Below are 18,749 nucleotides of genomic sequence, written 5' to 3'. Positions count from 1 at the left end.
GCACCATGTCTTTTTTAACATTAGTGACGCTATATTATATATATGATACGAAATCATTTTGTACGAATGACAATGAAATCCACGTGCTTATGTATTGTTAGACTCATTAAATTAAAAAATAAAAATAAATAGTTTGGCGAAAATTAAGAACAGTTGCCTTTTTGCAACTTTCATTCTAACATTTTCCTTTAACACACACACATATATTCTTGATTAATATAATAATATGACTTTTTGATAGTTATGATAAATATCAACAAATTTAATTAATACATATTGAATTAAAATGAATAAACTACTTTTTCATTTTAAAAATTATTAATTTTCTATTGAGAAGTTAATATATACGTGCTATAATTTAGTTTATTTAATGTGAACGAACCTTTTAAGCTTCCTTTTTTTTTTCTTATCGAGACTTTAACGTTATTAATAATTAGTTTTAAATCCTTACTAAAATTTATAAACTTTTGGATTTTAGAACACAGTAAAGAATCTAAGTGAAGTTCCAAAACCAATAGTGTGAATATTCAGAATATCATTTTAATTACTAAATTAAAGCCTTGAACTTGACAATATAATATAAAATCAGCTTCAGATAACCTTAAAAATTGAAGAGAAAAGAAAAACATATTTATAACATTTATTAGTAAAGTTGTTTTATAGTTACTCACTTCTGTTAATACTTATATTAAAATAAAGTATTGCGCATAAATTAAAATAAAAAACTACAATAAACCAAATATAAAGTAAGATAAGTAAAAAGAATAATGTATTTTAAATATCTCTTATATTTTGAAGTTCGATGTGTGTTATATACTTATATGTGCTGCAAAAAAAAAAAAAAAAAACCAGAACATATAGCTGCACACCGATACCAATTCTTGACCTACATGATTTTAGTACCGGAGACTTAAAATCCTAATCTTAGGGATTGGAGTACCTTTGTACCCCTATCATTCACTATTATATAAATAATTTTTAGTAATATTTTTTTTTTCTAGCTAAAACTTAATAAAAACATATTGTTAAAGTATTTAATAACATTTAAAAAATATTATCAAATTATTAATAAATGATATTAAAATATTTTTGTAATATTTTATTAAATATTGCTTATAGTCTAGGTTACTAAAGTCTAAAAATATTACAATTTTTTTTAACAACATAGAATGTGCGCAACATCTTATAAAATATGATAAAAATATATTAATAATATTTATTCATAGACGATATTTTTTTGAATGTTATCAAATATTTTTAACAGTATATTTTATTAAGTGTCAAGCAAAAAATCCTTGTTAAACAAGTTCTACGTAAAAGCGTTTTTTTTTCTTTCTCTAATGCTATATATTCTATAAAACGCTTTATAACAATAATATAATGGAGGTGTATATCCACTTTAGGATATTTAACCATTGTTAAACAAGTTGCTTTAGCAATCATAGTCAAAAAGCAAAAGAATGATCACATCTATGAACGCTATATGTGCTGCTTTTTATATTATTTGCTTAACAATTACACATTTACACTTAAAAATGTGTAATCCATCAAAACAACGGCTATTACGGGAAACCAGTGACAAACAAGGCTTGTTTAAGGTGCTATGAGTAATACACTTTGCCCAATAAAAAATGGATAAGATGCTATGGAGTATAGCTTGGGGTTGGGGAATTCATTGGTTTAATAAACCCCCTCAATTTTATAGTCACCTTCTGTGCCAGGATTTCCCACGGGTTTGTCACTCCCGTAGATGCCAACGTTTTTGCTCCATTTACGAGACGATGGATGTGATCAACATGCTGAGGTATCCTTTAAAATAAGAAAAATGTTTGATCAATACTCATTAATGTGTTATTCAATATCAAAACAAAATAGATATAATAAAAATGATGATAGGATAGAAAGAGATAAATAAAGAAAATAAAAAATATTAATGAGATACTTAAAATAAAAAACTATTTATGTATCACTACTCTTAAAGTAATACTAAAAACACAACACATATATATTGACAGTAATTATTTGTTTTTTAAAGTAATTAGAGTTATTTTTTTATTTTCTTTTGCTATAAGTCGTTGATCAAACAGTTGTATATACTATTATAAATGCTTGCGTGAAAAGAAGAATAACCGAAAGTTATTCAGCAATTAGCAAAGTTTGGACCAATCACATGAAAAATAATCTTTTAATTTTTTTTTGGATTTGACACATTTAACTATTTTAATAAAAAATATTTTCTTGAAAACAAATTATGAGACTTCAGAAACTAAAAGATATTATTTTTTTCAAAGAAGAATCTATCTCAATCGATTAAACAAGATATATAAATTATTATAATTTTTTTTTTATATTTATCTTCTATTTCTGAACGTGTGGTTTCTGTTGTTACATTTTATTCTCCACCGCAAAGAGAGAAATAACAATGAAGGCAGTAAAGAATGTGGATCCTCATTATTGTCAAAGTAATTGTTGCGAGAATTGTTACGATATTTTAGATGATCATACGTTGTTATAAAAAGCCAAATTATTATTTAATTAATGAAAAAAATTACTTTCAAACTTTAAATTTAATGATACTCCCTCCATTCCAAAATAATTGTCATTTGTTTTACACAAACTAAGGAAAAACAATAAATAAATAAAAAAGAGTGATAATTTTATATAATTAACCCTTATGTTATCACCAATTCATTTATAAATTTTATAGTCTATTATTAATGTAATGAGAAATATAAATGAAAAAAAATAATTAATGTTACATTAAAAAAATTAAAATAATAATTATTTTGAGATAATTTATTTTTTTAAAGTTAGAAATATTTAAATTCAAATTGATAAAAAATAAAAATAAAAGATCAGTCAAAAATCTCTTGAAAATTGAATATTTTTTAAAATTTATTTAAATGTTTTTTTAATCCAATCAGCTTTGTTTGATTTGTGATTTATGTATCTGAAATTGAATCAAATACTTATATTATTTTAGTATTATATATATATATATATATATATATATATATATATATATATATATATATATATATATTTCACTTCAATTTTGTAATGTTTTATAATATTATGTATAGATTATATAATATGTATCACTTTTCTTATCAACTCGATTTTTCAGGGGATATGTATAGAATCCAGACATAATGTATTACTAGTCCAGTACTACGTTGGAAAAACTGGGCACATTCAACTATATTTCTCGATCTTGTTTCGACGAAAAGGGAAATACATTCTTGTGTACATTGGTTTTGAATTGCTAAACAAAGTAATAATATGCATGGCTTTGCAGTTGCTGTGGGCGATGGATTTATAGCTCAAGACATATGATTCCAAAACACAGCAGGCCCATAGAAGCACCAAGCAGTGACTCTTCGTGTAGGCGCCGACCAATCCATCATAAACCCATTGCCGTATTGATGCCTTCCAAGACACTCTCTACGCCCACACTAACAGGCAGTTCTACCAAGATTCCTTTATCACTGGCACGTACAGTTCACTTCATATTTGGAAATGCAGTTGTTGTGTTCCAAAAGTGCAACTTGGTAGCTAGGAAACCCTTGAGTAACCAAAACAACATGGCCACCACACAAGGATGAGAAGATCCAAACCAAAACACAGGAACCTCAATTCAACAATTAATGTAACCTAACACCAAGCTCGGATCTTAAGCCTGTCATTGGCTCCATCAAAACTTTTCTGGGCCGCCCATGGAAGATGTTCTGTAGAACCGTTGTGATGGAGTGTCGCTAGACAACCATATTGACCCAACTGGATGTGTAGGATGCGATGTCGAGAGCTCGAGTTAACTCGTTAATTCTTACAAGTTTACAATTTCATTTATCCTCATACAAGTTGACTTATGTGTAAACTTTGTTTTTAATAAATTTTGGGTATAAATTTTATAAACTCTAAGTAAATTTGGTATATTTTCGAGTTTATTACTGAGTCAACGAATCAACAAGTTAAAAAAAATTAGACCAAAATAAAAGTTATTTTGGATTATTTTTTGTCTGTAAATTTAGTATGTTGTTTTCGAATAAAAAAATTCTCATTTTTAATAACATCAAACTCTTGTTCTTCAATAACATCAAATTCTCGATAGAAATGATTTACCACTAGTGTAACATTTGCAAGTTATTATATATTGATGTATTACTGAATTTAGTTATTTAAGTATCGTGAAATTTATAATTTATTACTTTATTTTATTATATTGTTGAAATGTTTAATTAATATGTTATTTATAAATATTTTTTTATTTTTATATGAAATGGACTCTTAAGAGTCTACAAGTTGAGTCCACAAGTTAGTCTATAGAATTTTATGTGACTTAGGATTTCTTGCAAACATTGTATTATGGAGAATAGATGAATAACGGACCAAGTGCTGGCACCAACAAGAGAGTGAATTGGCCTGGGTACCATATCATCACAACTACAGCAGAGGCTAGCTAACAAGTTTACAGTAACACGACTCATCGAAGGTAATGTTTGGTTGAAGAACATTGGGGTCAACAATCAACTTCATTGAAATCCTTTGAATATGGGCTTTGAAGAGTATGTGTGCTTGTATATGATATGCATGGTTTCTAGAGGAAATAAAATAGAAAATCTTTGCTATGTGGCACAATGAGGTTTCAATTTTTTTTCAATTGTAGGAAGTATTTTTATATAGCCTTGTAGCCCATAGAATACTTAATTTACTGTCAATTTCCTAACAACATTAATTAATTAACTTGGATTTCATTAGTATACTAATCGATGATGGTTGAAAATGAAGTTTAAGAATTGAAAAGTGACATATTTGTTTTGCTTTTTCTACTTGTGTAACCCTAACCCTATCAATTACACTATCTATTCATGTGGCTTCTATCTTCTGAATCTTCAAACCTCAATCCTGAATTTGGCTAGTTTTCCACTGTTTTGACACCACCCAATTTTATTTTGGATCCTGGATGTGATTGGTACTTTGGGTTTGAAGATTTTTTTTTTGTTGAATCTAAGTAAAAGATGGAGAAAAGAATATAGAAAAAAAAGGACAATTTTACGCGGTTTAAAATCACCAAAAAATTATTTAATTAAACTTAATTACTAAAAGCTAAAAATAATTATTGGTGACTCTAAACCGCAAGAAAAATTCCAACATGATTTTTTTAAACGTTGAAGGTAACGTCTATGACAAAAAATACTAAAACGAACCATTTTAAAAACATAATGACTAAAAACGATTTTTTTGAAAGATGAGAGACCAAATATAACAAATAAAAAAGATAAAGAACCAAAAGATAATTTTAACCTATATTTATCACACATTTATGTAAAAAATTTCATAATTCTTATTATCTCATATAAATGTTAATCACAATTTTTTTTATATGAATTTATTAAATATAGATTCCAAATATTGTTTTATAGTAAATATATTAACTAATTAAATTCAAATTGACTATTAACATAAAAATTTCAACCTCATCATTTAGATATTAATTAAAAAAATAAGTATGAAATTATTAAAAAAAATTAATACGAGGGAATATAGTTCATCACTAAGTTCCGTCACTAATTTAAAATTTTCTAATGGTGCAGTAGAATGACTCTATACAATTTCACAATAAAAACAATTTAATTAATTAAATTATAATTAATTTTATTGAGTATTTGTATAAATTTATGATTCAAATAATGTAAACCATAACCTATTTTTATGTAATATTGAGCGTGTCAATTTATTATACATTTTTATAAAAAATAAATGTACCATGTAGACAAATATAATGTTTTTATTATTATATATGCTTATAGAAATTATAGAATATATATTTTTACAAATATAAAATTGTTTGCACGATACCAAAGACAGAAGACAAGATACTAATAAAAATTTGAATACACGATGTCAGTATAAGAATGATAAAAATAATTAAGTAACTAATCACTAAAGTGCAATGTAAAACTCTATAAAAAGAAAAAGTAAGATATGATATATACTAAATGTTGGTATACTACGAAGAGACAATCATTATATTATTTAATCACAACAATTTTGTCTATAACAGTGCCACATGATAATTAATTAGACATTTTTATTATATAGAAAGTTAAAATATGATATAGACAAAGATAATGTTTATTATTATATATATATATATATATATATATATATATATATATATATATATATGCTTATATAAATTGTACACGGGTGAAATGTTTATATAAACTATAAAATATAATACAATAAAAAAAAAAATTGCACGTTAGAAAAGACACAAGACACTAATAAAAAGTAGAATGCACATTGTCAATATAAAAATGATAAAAATAAAAAACTAAAAAACACAAGATAAAATGTAAAAGTGCAATGGAACGTAAGTTGATTGTTCTAGGTAGAGAGGTCATTAATTTATTTGATCGCCAAAAATTTTGTCTATTACATTGCCACGTGATCGACAAGGTGAGACATTCTTTTATTGTATTATATAGATATGGAATAAAATAAAATATACTTTTATAAATATTAGTAAAGTGATCCGTGTTTCATGGGTCTCAACTTTTGATGTTGAAAAATATAACTAAAAAACTTAGTTTTTTTAACAGAAAAAAATTAGTTAACAAATATTGATAATTATTGTGTAAATAAAGAATAATGTACATAATTTAGAGTAAAAAAATTTGTAAATAAGAAGAATAGTATCTACCAAAATAGAAAGCATAAACTGATATTATAAAACAAACAATAATTAAGTCTCAATTAAAATAGGATGGATTGATGAATGAAATAAAATAGGATCTCATATTTGACACATAATCACAGTTGTTTTAAGAATAAAATAATTAAACTTCAAGTTTTAAGTCTATCAATAAAAAAATTATTAAATTTTATAAAATAATAAAGATCATACTTGTTGATAAAAAAAAGTTACTGTCCAAAAATAAGTTTCACATTTGAGAAAAAATTATTCAAAAAATAAGTATTTTTAATATAATATTAATTATTATTTTTATTAATACCTCTAATAAATATTACTTTAATTTTTCAATCTAATATACATAATAAGTTAGTTTTTTAAAATTATCACTTTCTTTTGTATATTTATTAGTTTTTCTTTATTAATATAAAATAACTTATGATAATACTTATTTTGAAAAAAAAATCTACTATCTAAATGTCTCATTTAAACTATAAAAAATAAAAATTTATTTTAGATCTCACTTATTACTATTAGACTAATTCTTCATAGATTTAATAAGTTTCTTTAGAAAAAGGTAAATATATATAAATAGATTTGTAAGTTTTTAAATCCATAAACTTTTCCTTGGGATGCTAACCCCTCCTCTAAACTTTTTAATACCAAAATTAAGATAACTACCTATAGTCTTTTATTAGTTTTTTTTTTTTTATAGTACTATTATATAAAGAAATGGCGAAGGTGGAGGTACAATGAACATGTCGATAAATTAAGGTGCAATTAAATATAGCCGCCAGTGCAATAATGTCTTCTACTTTCTTTTTATTATATTATATAAATAAAAGCATTTGTTCTAATTATGCTCGATCATGCAAATATATGCACGTGACTCCACTTGCCATACTCTTCTTTAGAAGAAAAAAAAAACAGTGATTGTTGTAAGGCGGAAAGTGTAACTGCACGTGCCATTGTTTGGAAAGTATAACTGCACATGCATTTTATCTTGGAAATTATGATGGTTTCTTGAGTTTTATTTATTTATTTTTATAATCCTGATACTTCTATTGCATCAAGTAGTTTTTAAATAATATTGTTCAAATTTAAAAAAATCTCAAATTAAAAATAATTTTAAAATTCAATACATCATATTAAATTAATAAAAATAAATCAATAAAAAAATGAGACCAGTAAAAGTATCTAATTTTCAACAAAGTGACAAATCAAAATTTGCGATATATTTAAGAAAAGTAATGTCGGTAATATAAATAATATTGTTTATATAAAAAATACTATGTAAATAAATTAAAATAAAATAATCTACAACTGTAAATAAAGTTAATATTGATTCAGTCTCCACATTGGTTTTGATGTATTTACCTCTCAATTTTGCTAGCTATATATCCCATCACATTCAGCTTCAATCTTTCTTACCAATTACTTTTATTTAACCTCCATTCTCTTTCTTCCTCTTTTATCTTATTTATTTTAAAAACGAGTACTTTTACAGTAAACATAAAAATAATATACAAGTCTTTATTCAAATAATTCATTGTATTATTAATTTATTTATTTTCATCTAGCAAATTAAAATCTTTCTTGTTTAGAATGTAGACTTTTTTGCCGTACTTCTTTTCTTAAAATATATAATTTTTTTTAACATTTTATCTCATATATATTTATTTTAAATTTGACCTAAATTTAAAAATATATATGTAATACATAAAAGGTTGCTAGTATCATTTAATTAATGGAAGCCATTAAATGGAGTAGTATTTGTTAATAAAGAATGTCTTGTGGAATCCAGCGGTAAGTAGAAAGAGACATTGTATTTCGGTCAATTACGGAAAACTAAAAACATAACCATTTTAAAATATATCTCATGCTCCTTTGAATGCCTAATTGCCTATATAAGGACAACGACACAAGCAAAGGTCACCAAGAACAGCCAGTAACACTTACCAGTATGGCTATCCAACAATCTCTGTTAGACAGGCCTAGAAAATCTGTTTCCAAAACTATCTGCTTAATCTTTTCTATAGCTGCTGTCATGAGCTCATCAGCCTTTGTTGGTTCTTATCTCATCAAATCCACCTCCTTCTTCAACCAATCCTCTCCTCAACATCTCTGTGATCATGCACTTGATAGGGCAACATGTTTAACCCATGTCTCAGAAGTGGTACAAGGTCCGATCTTGACCCCCACAAAAGACCACAAATTCAATTTGTTACAGTCATTCCTAATGAAATACACCTCACACATTAAGAGAGTTATGAACACAGCCAGTTCTATCAAACTTAGGATCAACAGTCCCAAAGAAGAAGAAGCTTTGCACGATTGTGTGGAGTTGATGGACTTATCTATCAGCAGAGTTAGGGACTCAATGGTGACCCTAACAAAACAAACCATTGAGTCCCAACAAGATGCACACACATGGCTAAGTAGCGTGCTTACTAACCATGCAACTTGTTTGGATGGGTTAGAGGGGTCAGCTAGCGCCTTTATGAAGGACGAACTCGAGGACTTGATATCCAGAGCAAGAACTTCTCTGGCCATGTTTGTTGCTGTTTTGCCCCCAAAGGTTGAACAAATTATTGATGAACCTTTAAGTGGAGACTTTCCCTCATGGGTGAGCAGCAAGGATCGGAGACTTTTGGAGTCTACTGTTGGCGACATCAAGGCCAATGTTGTGGTAGCTAAGGATGGAAGTGGCAAGTTTAAGACTGTGGCTGAGGCTGTAGCATCCGCACCTGACAACGGTAAGACAAGGTATGTTATTTACGTGAAAAAGGGAACTTATAAAGAAAATGTTGAAATCGGCAAGAAGAAGACCAACGTGATGCTTGTAGGAGATGGTAAGGATGCAACTGTAATCACCGGCAACTTGAATTTCATCGACGGAACAACCACGTTTAAGACTGCCACTGTTGGTATGGATCTTCCCCCAATTCTTTGCCTGTATTTTCCATTCTTCTATCGACTGGAATGTTTTTACCTAACTAGCTACATTCGACTGTACATCATTTTAAATCATATTTACTTTTTTTTATTGGTTAACCGTGTATAAAAATTAAACTCTACCAATAATGGAAGTGATCAAAATAGATAAAAAGAAAAATAGATGTATAAATTATTACATCTTTGTTCTTATCTTTAATTGCTTGAATGATGCCAGATTGAGTACAGCTATTTTATTTTTTAATTGCATATATTAGTAGTCCATTCATACAGGAAGGAAAAACTGGGCACATTCAACTATTGACAAAAAGAAAAGAAAAATATGTGTACAGTTCATTCTTTATATCTAGAGGGTCTAACAAGATAGCAAGGCTTAAAAGGGCCCATTGGCTGTGACTTGTAAAACTAGTAATAGATTTAGAAATTTTCAACACTAATCAAGCACTAAATAATATGGTTTTGCAGCTGCTGTGGGTGATGGATTTATAGCTCAAGACATATGGTTTCAAAACACAGCAGGCCCACAGAAGCACCAAGCAGTGGCTCTTCGTGTAGGCGCTGACCAATCCGTCATAAACCGCTGTCGCATTGATGCCTTCCAAGACACTCTCTACGCTCACTCCAACAGGCAGTTCTACCGAGACTCTTTTATTACTGGCACCGTTGACTTTATATTTGGAAATGCAGCTGTTGTTTTCCAAAAGTGCGACTTGGTGGCCCGAAAGCCCATGGATAAACAGAACAACATGGTCACTGCCCAAGGACGAGAAGATCCAAACCAGAACACAGGAACTTCAATTCAACAATGTAACCTAACACCAAGTTCGGATCTTAAGCCTGTCGTGGGCTCCATCAAAACTTTTCTAGGGCGCCCATGGAAGAAGTACTCCAGAACTGTTGTGATGCAGTCGACATTGGACAGCCACATTGACCCAACAGGATGGGCTGAATGGGATGCCCAAAGTAAAGACTTTTTGCAAACGTTGTATTATGGAGAGTACATGAATAATGGCCCCGGTGCCGGTACCAGCAAGAGAGTGAATTGGCCTGGTTACCATATCATCAAAACTGCAGCTGAGGCCAGCAAGTTCACGGTAGCACAACTCATCCAAGGCAATGTTTGGTTGAAGAACACTGGGGTCAACTTCATTGAAGGCCTCTAAATATGGCCTTTGGAAAACTGATGTGTGCTTATATCTGATATGGGTGGTTTTTGATATGTAGGCAGCACAATGAGGTTTGGACTTTTTCGTTTGTAGGAAGTTGCTATGGCGATGGCCTTGTATCCTGTAGGGTCTATGTAACGTTACATATATGTAAAATAAACTTGTTTGTGACTTCCAAAATGCTTCTTTGATTTCCTCACAAAATTTAATGGGTTGATTTGATGCAACTTGCTGTCCATTGTTTGCGCGCGCATGTTTCTACTAATATGGATATTTCTTTTTTTAGCTTTAGTTGTATCGGATATATGCACTGGTATGTTTGGATAATCTGCGAATGTTTTTTAGGCTAAGATTAGGGATTTATTTTGCTCTTTTTCTTAATTTTTCATCTTTATCTCTTTACTCAATGACTCTCATTCTTTTTCACTATTGGGATGTGGGAGCGTAGAGTGTTTTCTTTTTTCTTTTTAAACCACGTATAGTTTTCAATAGAAAATTTTATTTAAACTGAGTAATATATGACAACAAAATTCTCATTCTAAATATTGAATGAAGCTTCCTACCAACACTCAAATTTGAGACTTTTAGTTGATCACACGCTCTTTGATAACTTAGACGACACTGCACCATTGAGTCAAGAGAGTAAACAAATTGATGTCATTACATAATTATTATAACCTCCATTTATATAGTTATATTTTCACAATAAAAAATTTCAAACACTTAATTAATATTTTTTTTCTTTTTCTTATCTCTCTTTTATCACACTACATCATTAATCAAATCAATCAATTATCTCATTTTTCACTACTATTAAAAGAGTGTTTTACGTCGGTTAAAAACTGCTTTTTAATTTCTTTTAAGTTATAGACAACTCAAGGTTGTGCAAAGAAACATTTTTCATTTGTATATAACACTTTATTGACATCCTTGATCTTTTCTTATCACATGATATCATTAATTATTTACGGTATATCAGATTTCCTCTTCTTAGCCTTCTTAATGAATTTGTTTGTTTGGTCGGGTGTTCCAATTTAAATGGAATGCAGAATAGAGGGTGCTGAGAATAATGAATTGACTGAAGGAATGCATAAGAGCTTTAGATAATGACCAAGGACACATCTCATTCAGAGGCAGTAAATTGACTGAAGTTCTGAGGGATTCATTTGTTGGTGATTCGCTCACTGTAATGATATCATGCATATCACCAGATACTAAGTTCGGGTTCATGCCAACATACTCTGAATACATTAAGATATGCTGACAGGTAACAATGAAATTTCTACCAAACAATGAATTTTCTGTTGTTGATTTTCGACTCCTTGTGCAACCACCGGTATGTACCAAATGGAAAACTTTTGATTTTGCTGTTGCAAAATGAATGAAAATGCAGGGTAAAAAGCTTATCAAAAGGGAACAATTCAAAGAAGGATGTTTTATCTTCTAATTTTAACCTTAAAGAAACGACTATTATTCGCGCAGCTGATACATGGCCTGAAGAAAATGAAAGAGATGAATTTAGTCCTGCTTTAGATTACTGTGAACTGGTGAAACCATCATGGAAGAAAAATGGAAAGATAGAGCCATATGGTGCAACAGATGACAATTTAAGAAACCCAATGGCAAGATAAAATGGAAGGACATCCCAAAAGTTGAACCTAAAACAGTACATTCAGATGATATTTTTTATGCCCTCTTATAGGTAAGAGTACTCTGAAAGTGACTTTTCATACATACAAAAACTAGAGTAAAACTATGTATCATAATTTCAGGAAGAAAGCCTTGTAAATGCTCATCGGTAGTAACTGTTCATCATGACTGGTAATATGCCTTTAAATGTGATTTAGGATTTCTTTTTTCCCTGTATAGTTTGCCTAAACTTCAAAACCTTTTTTCCCTGTTCATCAGGACTCAAACAGTGGCCCAGCACCAGAAAATAGAGATTATGGACATATGTCAAAAGTATTATTTTATAGATGTTCAATATATTCATGTTAACCATGAAGCCTAGATAATAGTTTTTGCAATCCCATAGTTCATTCAAATTACAGGAAAGCAATGTAAAGCAACTTGTCCGGATTATTTGGCTAAATTCCAACTACTTAAATTTGCCATGACTTCTTCATTTTCAATCTCTGCATCAGTGAAAGTCAGGGCTTTTGGCAGCTTCCTTGGAGAGAACACCTCAGCCTCAGTCATGTATGTGGCAGTCACTGGTCTGTGGTCTGAAAACCTGAGTTCAGTCCTTCCATATCTAAGTAATCTCATTCCAGTGCTATATATGAAAGAATACGATCACACCTGAAAGACAAAGATATTGGTTAAGAAGCATTAAAAACACCACATTAAGTACTTTATTAATTACTCATTATATATGTCAGTTTCGCAAATGAGGTTTGTTAGAAAATTTCATATATATAGGCTTGAGTATTATTATTAAATCCAATTTGTTCAGCATTCTTCAGTTCAAGTATATTTGTGTTTGTAGCTCTTGTTCTCTCCACATATCTAATATTTGAGCATTTAGCTGCCTACAATCAGCTTGAGGTTCTTTCCTTATTCTCCTTTACTTTTGAATCTTACTTATCTTTCCTCCTGCACCAGTGTATTTATGTAATAGCTTCCCTTTTTTACAGCTTCTTATAACTAACTGCACCTTTTAACTGACTTAGCTATTTAAAACAAGAGAAAATGAAAAATAATTTTTTAATTAAGGTGACATAATGTGATGAGAGGGACAAAAAAGGAAATATAATTTGAGGAGATGTCATTTGAATCTTTTCCCTACCCATGTGAATGCATGTATAGGATAGAAAAAGAAGACTAAATGATATATAAATGTAACCTATTTGATGCCATCTGCAGCTTCAGCATGCAACATTTTGGGCAAAAAATTTGCACTTTTCGTACAAAAACTGATTTGGTAGTAGTAAATCCCTAAAAAAAGTTGGGATTGTTACCATTTGGGAGTAAATATTTGTTGCCATCAGCAGCTTCAGCAATATTTTGGGCAAAAAATTTGCACTTCTTGTGACAAAACTGGTTTTTTGCGGTAGGAAATCCCTTGTCGATCCAACAAAAACAATTAGGAAATCCTTTTAACAAGACCTTTTTAGTTTTTAGACAACAAAAAATAAAAGCCATAACCAATTATATTAAAAACAATATGAAACCCATTTATCACTAACTAGAATTTAATAACTACATCCACGTGCAGAGGATGATATTCTTATTTGAAAAAAAAAACCCTGAAACCTAGCAGTAATTTACAGAATAAGACTCAACTATTCTTAAAACTTAAAATAAATTTAGACATCTGGTAAGAATTATGGGTAAGAATTGACAGTACATCATTTTATTGCTAGAATTTGAGCAATGAGTTATTGTTTGACAAAATAGAAAGAACTATCAATTTCTTCATCTTGTCTATCCCGAGACATAAGGAAAGCATTTTATACTACTTTAGTGGGAGTGAGGGCAATTGGGTGCAAAAAATAGAAATTTTAAATGCCCGTTAGTCGTTGCCTCCGCCAAATCCATCTCACACTTAGAGGTTGAGGTTCCCGCGTGACTTATTCTTCACCCATTTTTCGATTTTCCATGCACCTCACTTCCTTCTCCATAACTCTACTCCTCCTACACTTCCCAACCACACACCCTCGTTTCCTTTCTTCAAACTTAATTTCTTTGCTCCAACAATTAATGAAGCTCAAGCTCAGCCACTTTCTTTCATCATCTAATTAAGGCAATTGCAAACAAAAGGACATGACAAGTGCATTGCCATATCTATCATTATCATTAGTGCTACTATTCTTGATTTCATCTGGAATTCATGAATGTGAAGGTCAAGATCCTGAGGCTTTGCCTCCAGCAGCAGAAACTTGTACCGGGGTTTTCATTTCCTATGACTTTCTCACCCGAAGGAAAGAATTCCCTCGCGTGAAGAAGGCCACGGCACAGCCTTGGGCCTTCAATGCCACCGCAACAGTTCTCAACACAGGCAAAGACGTGGAGGTTGTTCATAGATGAGATTCTAATCTCAGCCAGTGGAGGAAATCTAATAGATGGAACTGACTTCCCTGCTTTGATAGGAAATGGCATTACCTTTGTTGGATCTTCTGTGCCAGATTTGGATAGCTCCATCAACACAGCTCAAGATTTATCCCAAATTTCAGCCATGATCCAGCTTATTGGCACCCAGTTTAGAGTAAATCCTCCTACAATTCCTATGCCTAAAACCATAAAGTTGGTAACTGATGGTTACAATTGCCCCCAACCAACTACCCGTAGTGAGTATTCTTCATGTTTTTACCTTTTTCTCTTTCATCTATTATAAGAGTGTCAGAAATATATTCTCTAACATGAGAAATTATAACATGATTCAAAACTATCATATCATGATCCATGAATCTTCATGTGATATATAATCAAGATATATAGATTGAAATCATGATAGTTTGACATCATGTAATAATTTTTTCTTTTAATCTAGCTTTGCTAATATACTCTTTATTATTAGTTAGAATTGATTGAAGACTATAAAATCATTAGGTAAGATCATTAAATGAAGAATGAGACTCATACAATTTTGTGATTTATGATAAATTTTTAGTATTAATAAATAGTGTGTTTTAAAAAATGTGTCTAACAAGAATAAGTAAATATTAAGGTAAATATTAATCCGTACTCTTAGAACATTTGTTAAGAAACTAAAAGAAAAAAAATATTAAAATATATAAAATTATCTTATACTTCATAACTTTTTTCACTCACCAACACGCATAAGAATATATTAATAACATTCATATGATAGATGGGTTATTAATATTACTACTTGTATTCTTGTTTTTGAGTTCTAATCTAACTAGTAGAATCATGTTTTACAGAGGATTCCATGCATGCGTGTTGTAAAAAAGACCCTAAATTCAAGGCTACACTGAGGAAGACAAAATTCTTTCCACGGCAAAAAGGGGATCTTACCATATCCTACGACGTGAATCAAGTGTATGAGAATAATTATATGGTAGAGGTGACCATGGAGAATAATCACCTTTTGGGACGGCTGGACCATTGGAACTTGACTTGGGAGTGGACAAGAGGGGAATTTATATACAGTATGAAAGGTGCTTTCACATGTGTGATAGAATACTCAGATTGTATCTATGGTGCTGCAGGACAGTATTATAAGGACATGGATTTCTCTAAAGTCGTTAACTGTCAAAAGAATCCAATAGTCAGTGACTTGCCTCCGGAGAAAGCTAATGACACTGAAATTGGAAAGATACCTCACTGTTGCAAAAACGGAACTATTTTACCTATCCATATGGATCCAAGCAAATCCAAGTCTGTCTTCCAAATGCAAGTGTTCAAAGTTCCACCTGATTTAAACAAAACAGCAATTTACCCTCCAGAGAAATGGAAAATAATGGGCATTCTAAACCCGGATTACAAAAGTGGGGCACCTATTAGAGTGGATCCTGCATAATCTCAAGACCCTAGGGGACTTGAAGCAACGGTTATTGCCATTTCAAGTTGGCAAATAGTCTGCAATATCACTAAGCCAACCAAGAGGAGCACTCGCTGTTGTGTTTCTTTCTCTGCTTATTACAATGAGTCCGTAGTACCTTGCAACCCATGTGCCTGTGGTTGTGATGACAATACCAGAAGATGTAATCCGAATTCGCAGGCAATGCTTCTCCCTCCGGAAGCTCTTCTTATACCCTTTGAGAATAGGACAAAAAAGACAGTTGATTGGGCCAAACTAAAGCATTTTAATGTCCCAACAAAATTACCATGTGCTGACAACTGTGGAGTTAGCATAAACTGGCATGTAGTTTGGGACTTCAAAGGTGGGTGGAGTGCCAGAATCACTCTGTTCAATTGGCAGCATACGAATTTTGAGAATTGGTTCACTGCACTGCAATTCAAGAAGAAGGCTTCTCTTGGTTTCGAGATAGTATATTCTTTCAATGGAACATTCCTTCCAACTCTCAACCATACTATTTTCTTGCAAGGAATACAAGGATCGAACTTTTTGATAGGTTTAGACAATGGAACAAACCCAAAGGTGCCCGGAAAATCCCAATCTGTTGTTTCCTTTACTAAGAAGTTTACACCAGGCATCAAAATTGCAAAAGGAGATGGGTTCCCATCAAGGGTCTTTTTTACTGGTGAAGAGTGTTCTATTCCTACCGGATTCCCTGCGAGAAATAGAAACCAACATAATGTAGATTTAGTAAACCTACTATTAGCTTTAGTCTTAGCTTTTACAATGAGTAAAATATTGTACTAAGATGATAATGTTAAGAACAGTTCCATTAGACAGGTTTATGCATCTAGCTTTGTTTTTAATCTCTCTCTCTCTCGTCTTAGGTTGCATCTCCCTACTATAGAAAAAACGTAGAAAATGGAAACCTTGGAACAGCTAAAAAAAAAAAAATTGAACGACCAAAGCCAAAAGCTAAAGTTGGACTTTTTCGTCTCTAATACTGAATTGAATGTTAAAACTAATTTAATAATTTCTAATCAAAACAACTAGTCGTGAATATTCATTCACTATTATTCACACACGTAAGCTAACTTCTAAATTGTTCCTATATTATACCTGTTAGATAGTTTTGTAATTTCTACATCACCTACCTGTGAAAATGATCTCAACATATGTCCTAAGTGTCTAGAGGAATGAAAATCTACTGTGGTGACAGTGTCACTACCACCATTCTACTAATTTTATTCTTACCTACAATCAGTTAAGCTTGAAGGGATGGATCATGTCTCATCCCATTTATAAAACTAAATGTATCATTTGGCATAGTGATATTCATGGTTGAAACCCATAATCAAGGATGCTTTATTTATCATTACAGAAATCTTATGGTGGAAGCTTCAATACAGGTGACAATTAAGGGGTTGTTTGGTTTGCCTGTTTTTTGTCTTCATTTTCGTTGAAAACAGAAAATGGTGATGAGAATGTATTTGGTTGGATTTTTGAAAACATTTTCAGTGAAAATGAAAACAGAAAATAACCAGAAAATGAAAACAATAAAATTTCGTTTTCAGCGTTTTCAATTGAAAACAAGAACCTCATTTTGAATAAAATGAAAATGAGATGAAAATAAATGTAATTTTAAGCAAATTTAAAAATACAAAAAAGATAAGAAGTCAATATATCATAAATTTTCAATATTTTTATTTCCTAAAAATAGAAAACAAAAAGTTAAATCAAACATATTTTTAGAATTCTAATCTTTAGAAAATAAAAATAATTTTCAAAAAATGAAAATAGAAAATAAAAATATAAACCAAACAAACAATATTTCAGCTTGTGAGTGCAAAACATATGCACGTTTTTCATTTAAGTATTTCTACAGATAACTAGACGAATTGAAAGTTGTTATAAATTTTACTTCAACAACCACCTTAAAAGGGACCTCCGCATGATGATGAACGCCACTAGTTAGACCATCTGTAATCTCTCTGCATTCTTGCATGATAAGAGAATAATGAATAATTCTAACATAAAATTAGCTTACGACATTTTCGCCTCTATTACTAATTTGATAGTATTTTATCTTTATCTACCTAGCTTGCATTCTGCATATGAAATTTGTGGCATGTAATTTTATTAATGCTATTTAAACCAATGAATATATTGAAGCTGCTTCTATGAATTTTACTTTTTAACCTAACATCAAATTAATGACAAAGAAAAGGTTCAAAAAATTATTTTGAAGCACTACTCGATCAGAAAATGGTTCAATGAAATATAAATGCATAGCTACAGTGGTGAACTAAGATCTATAATCTCCATATATCCTTATATATTCTTTCATTGATATTCCTCTTAAAAGTACATCCAATTGATTGAAGCCTTATCTTTACATGTATAATAAATAATAAAAAATTAGAGCAATAAACATATTTACAGATTA

General features: G+C 30.3%; 1 protein-coding gene and 1 pseudogene across 1 annotated transcript; both read left to right on the top strand.

The window, feature by feature from the left end:
- The first annotated feature begins 8,608 nt into the window (after positions 1-8,608).
- On the top strand, positions 8,609-11,045 carry LOC114367958 (pectinesterase-like). The gene is made up of 2 exons (XM_028325242.1): positions 8,609-9,624; positions 10,118-11,045. Exons 1-2 carry the CDS (start codon positions 8,661-8,663, stop codon positions 10,813-10,815), a joined length of 1,662 nt encoding a protein of 553 aa, XP_028181043.1. The 5' UTR covers positions 8,609-8,660; the 3' UTR covers positions 10,816-11,045.
- Positions 11,046-14,487: 3,442 nt separating this feature from the next.
- Positions 14,488-17,110, top strand: LOC114399260 (annotated as a pseudogene).
- The last annotated feature ends 1,639 nt before the right edge of the window (positions 17,111-18,749 follow it).

The sequence above is a fragment of the Glycine soja genome, chromosome 1 (assembly GCF_004193775.1).
Source record: "Glycine soja cultivar W05 chromosome 1, ASM419377v2, whole genome shotgun sequence".
In the NCBI taxonomy this organism is placed as follows: domain Eukaryota; kingdom Viridiplantae; phylum Streptophyta; class Magnoliopsida; order Fabales; family Fabaceae; genus Glycine; species Glycine soja.
Note: the sequence above shows the minus strand (reverse complement) of the source record. Positions and strands in the feature narration are given on the sequence as shown.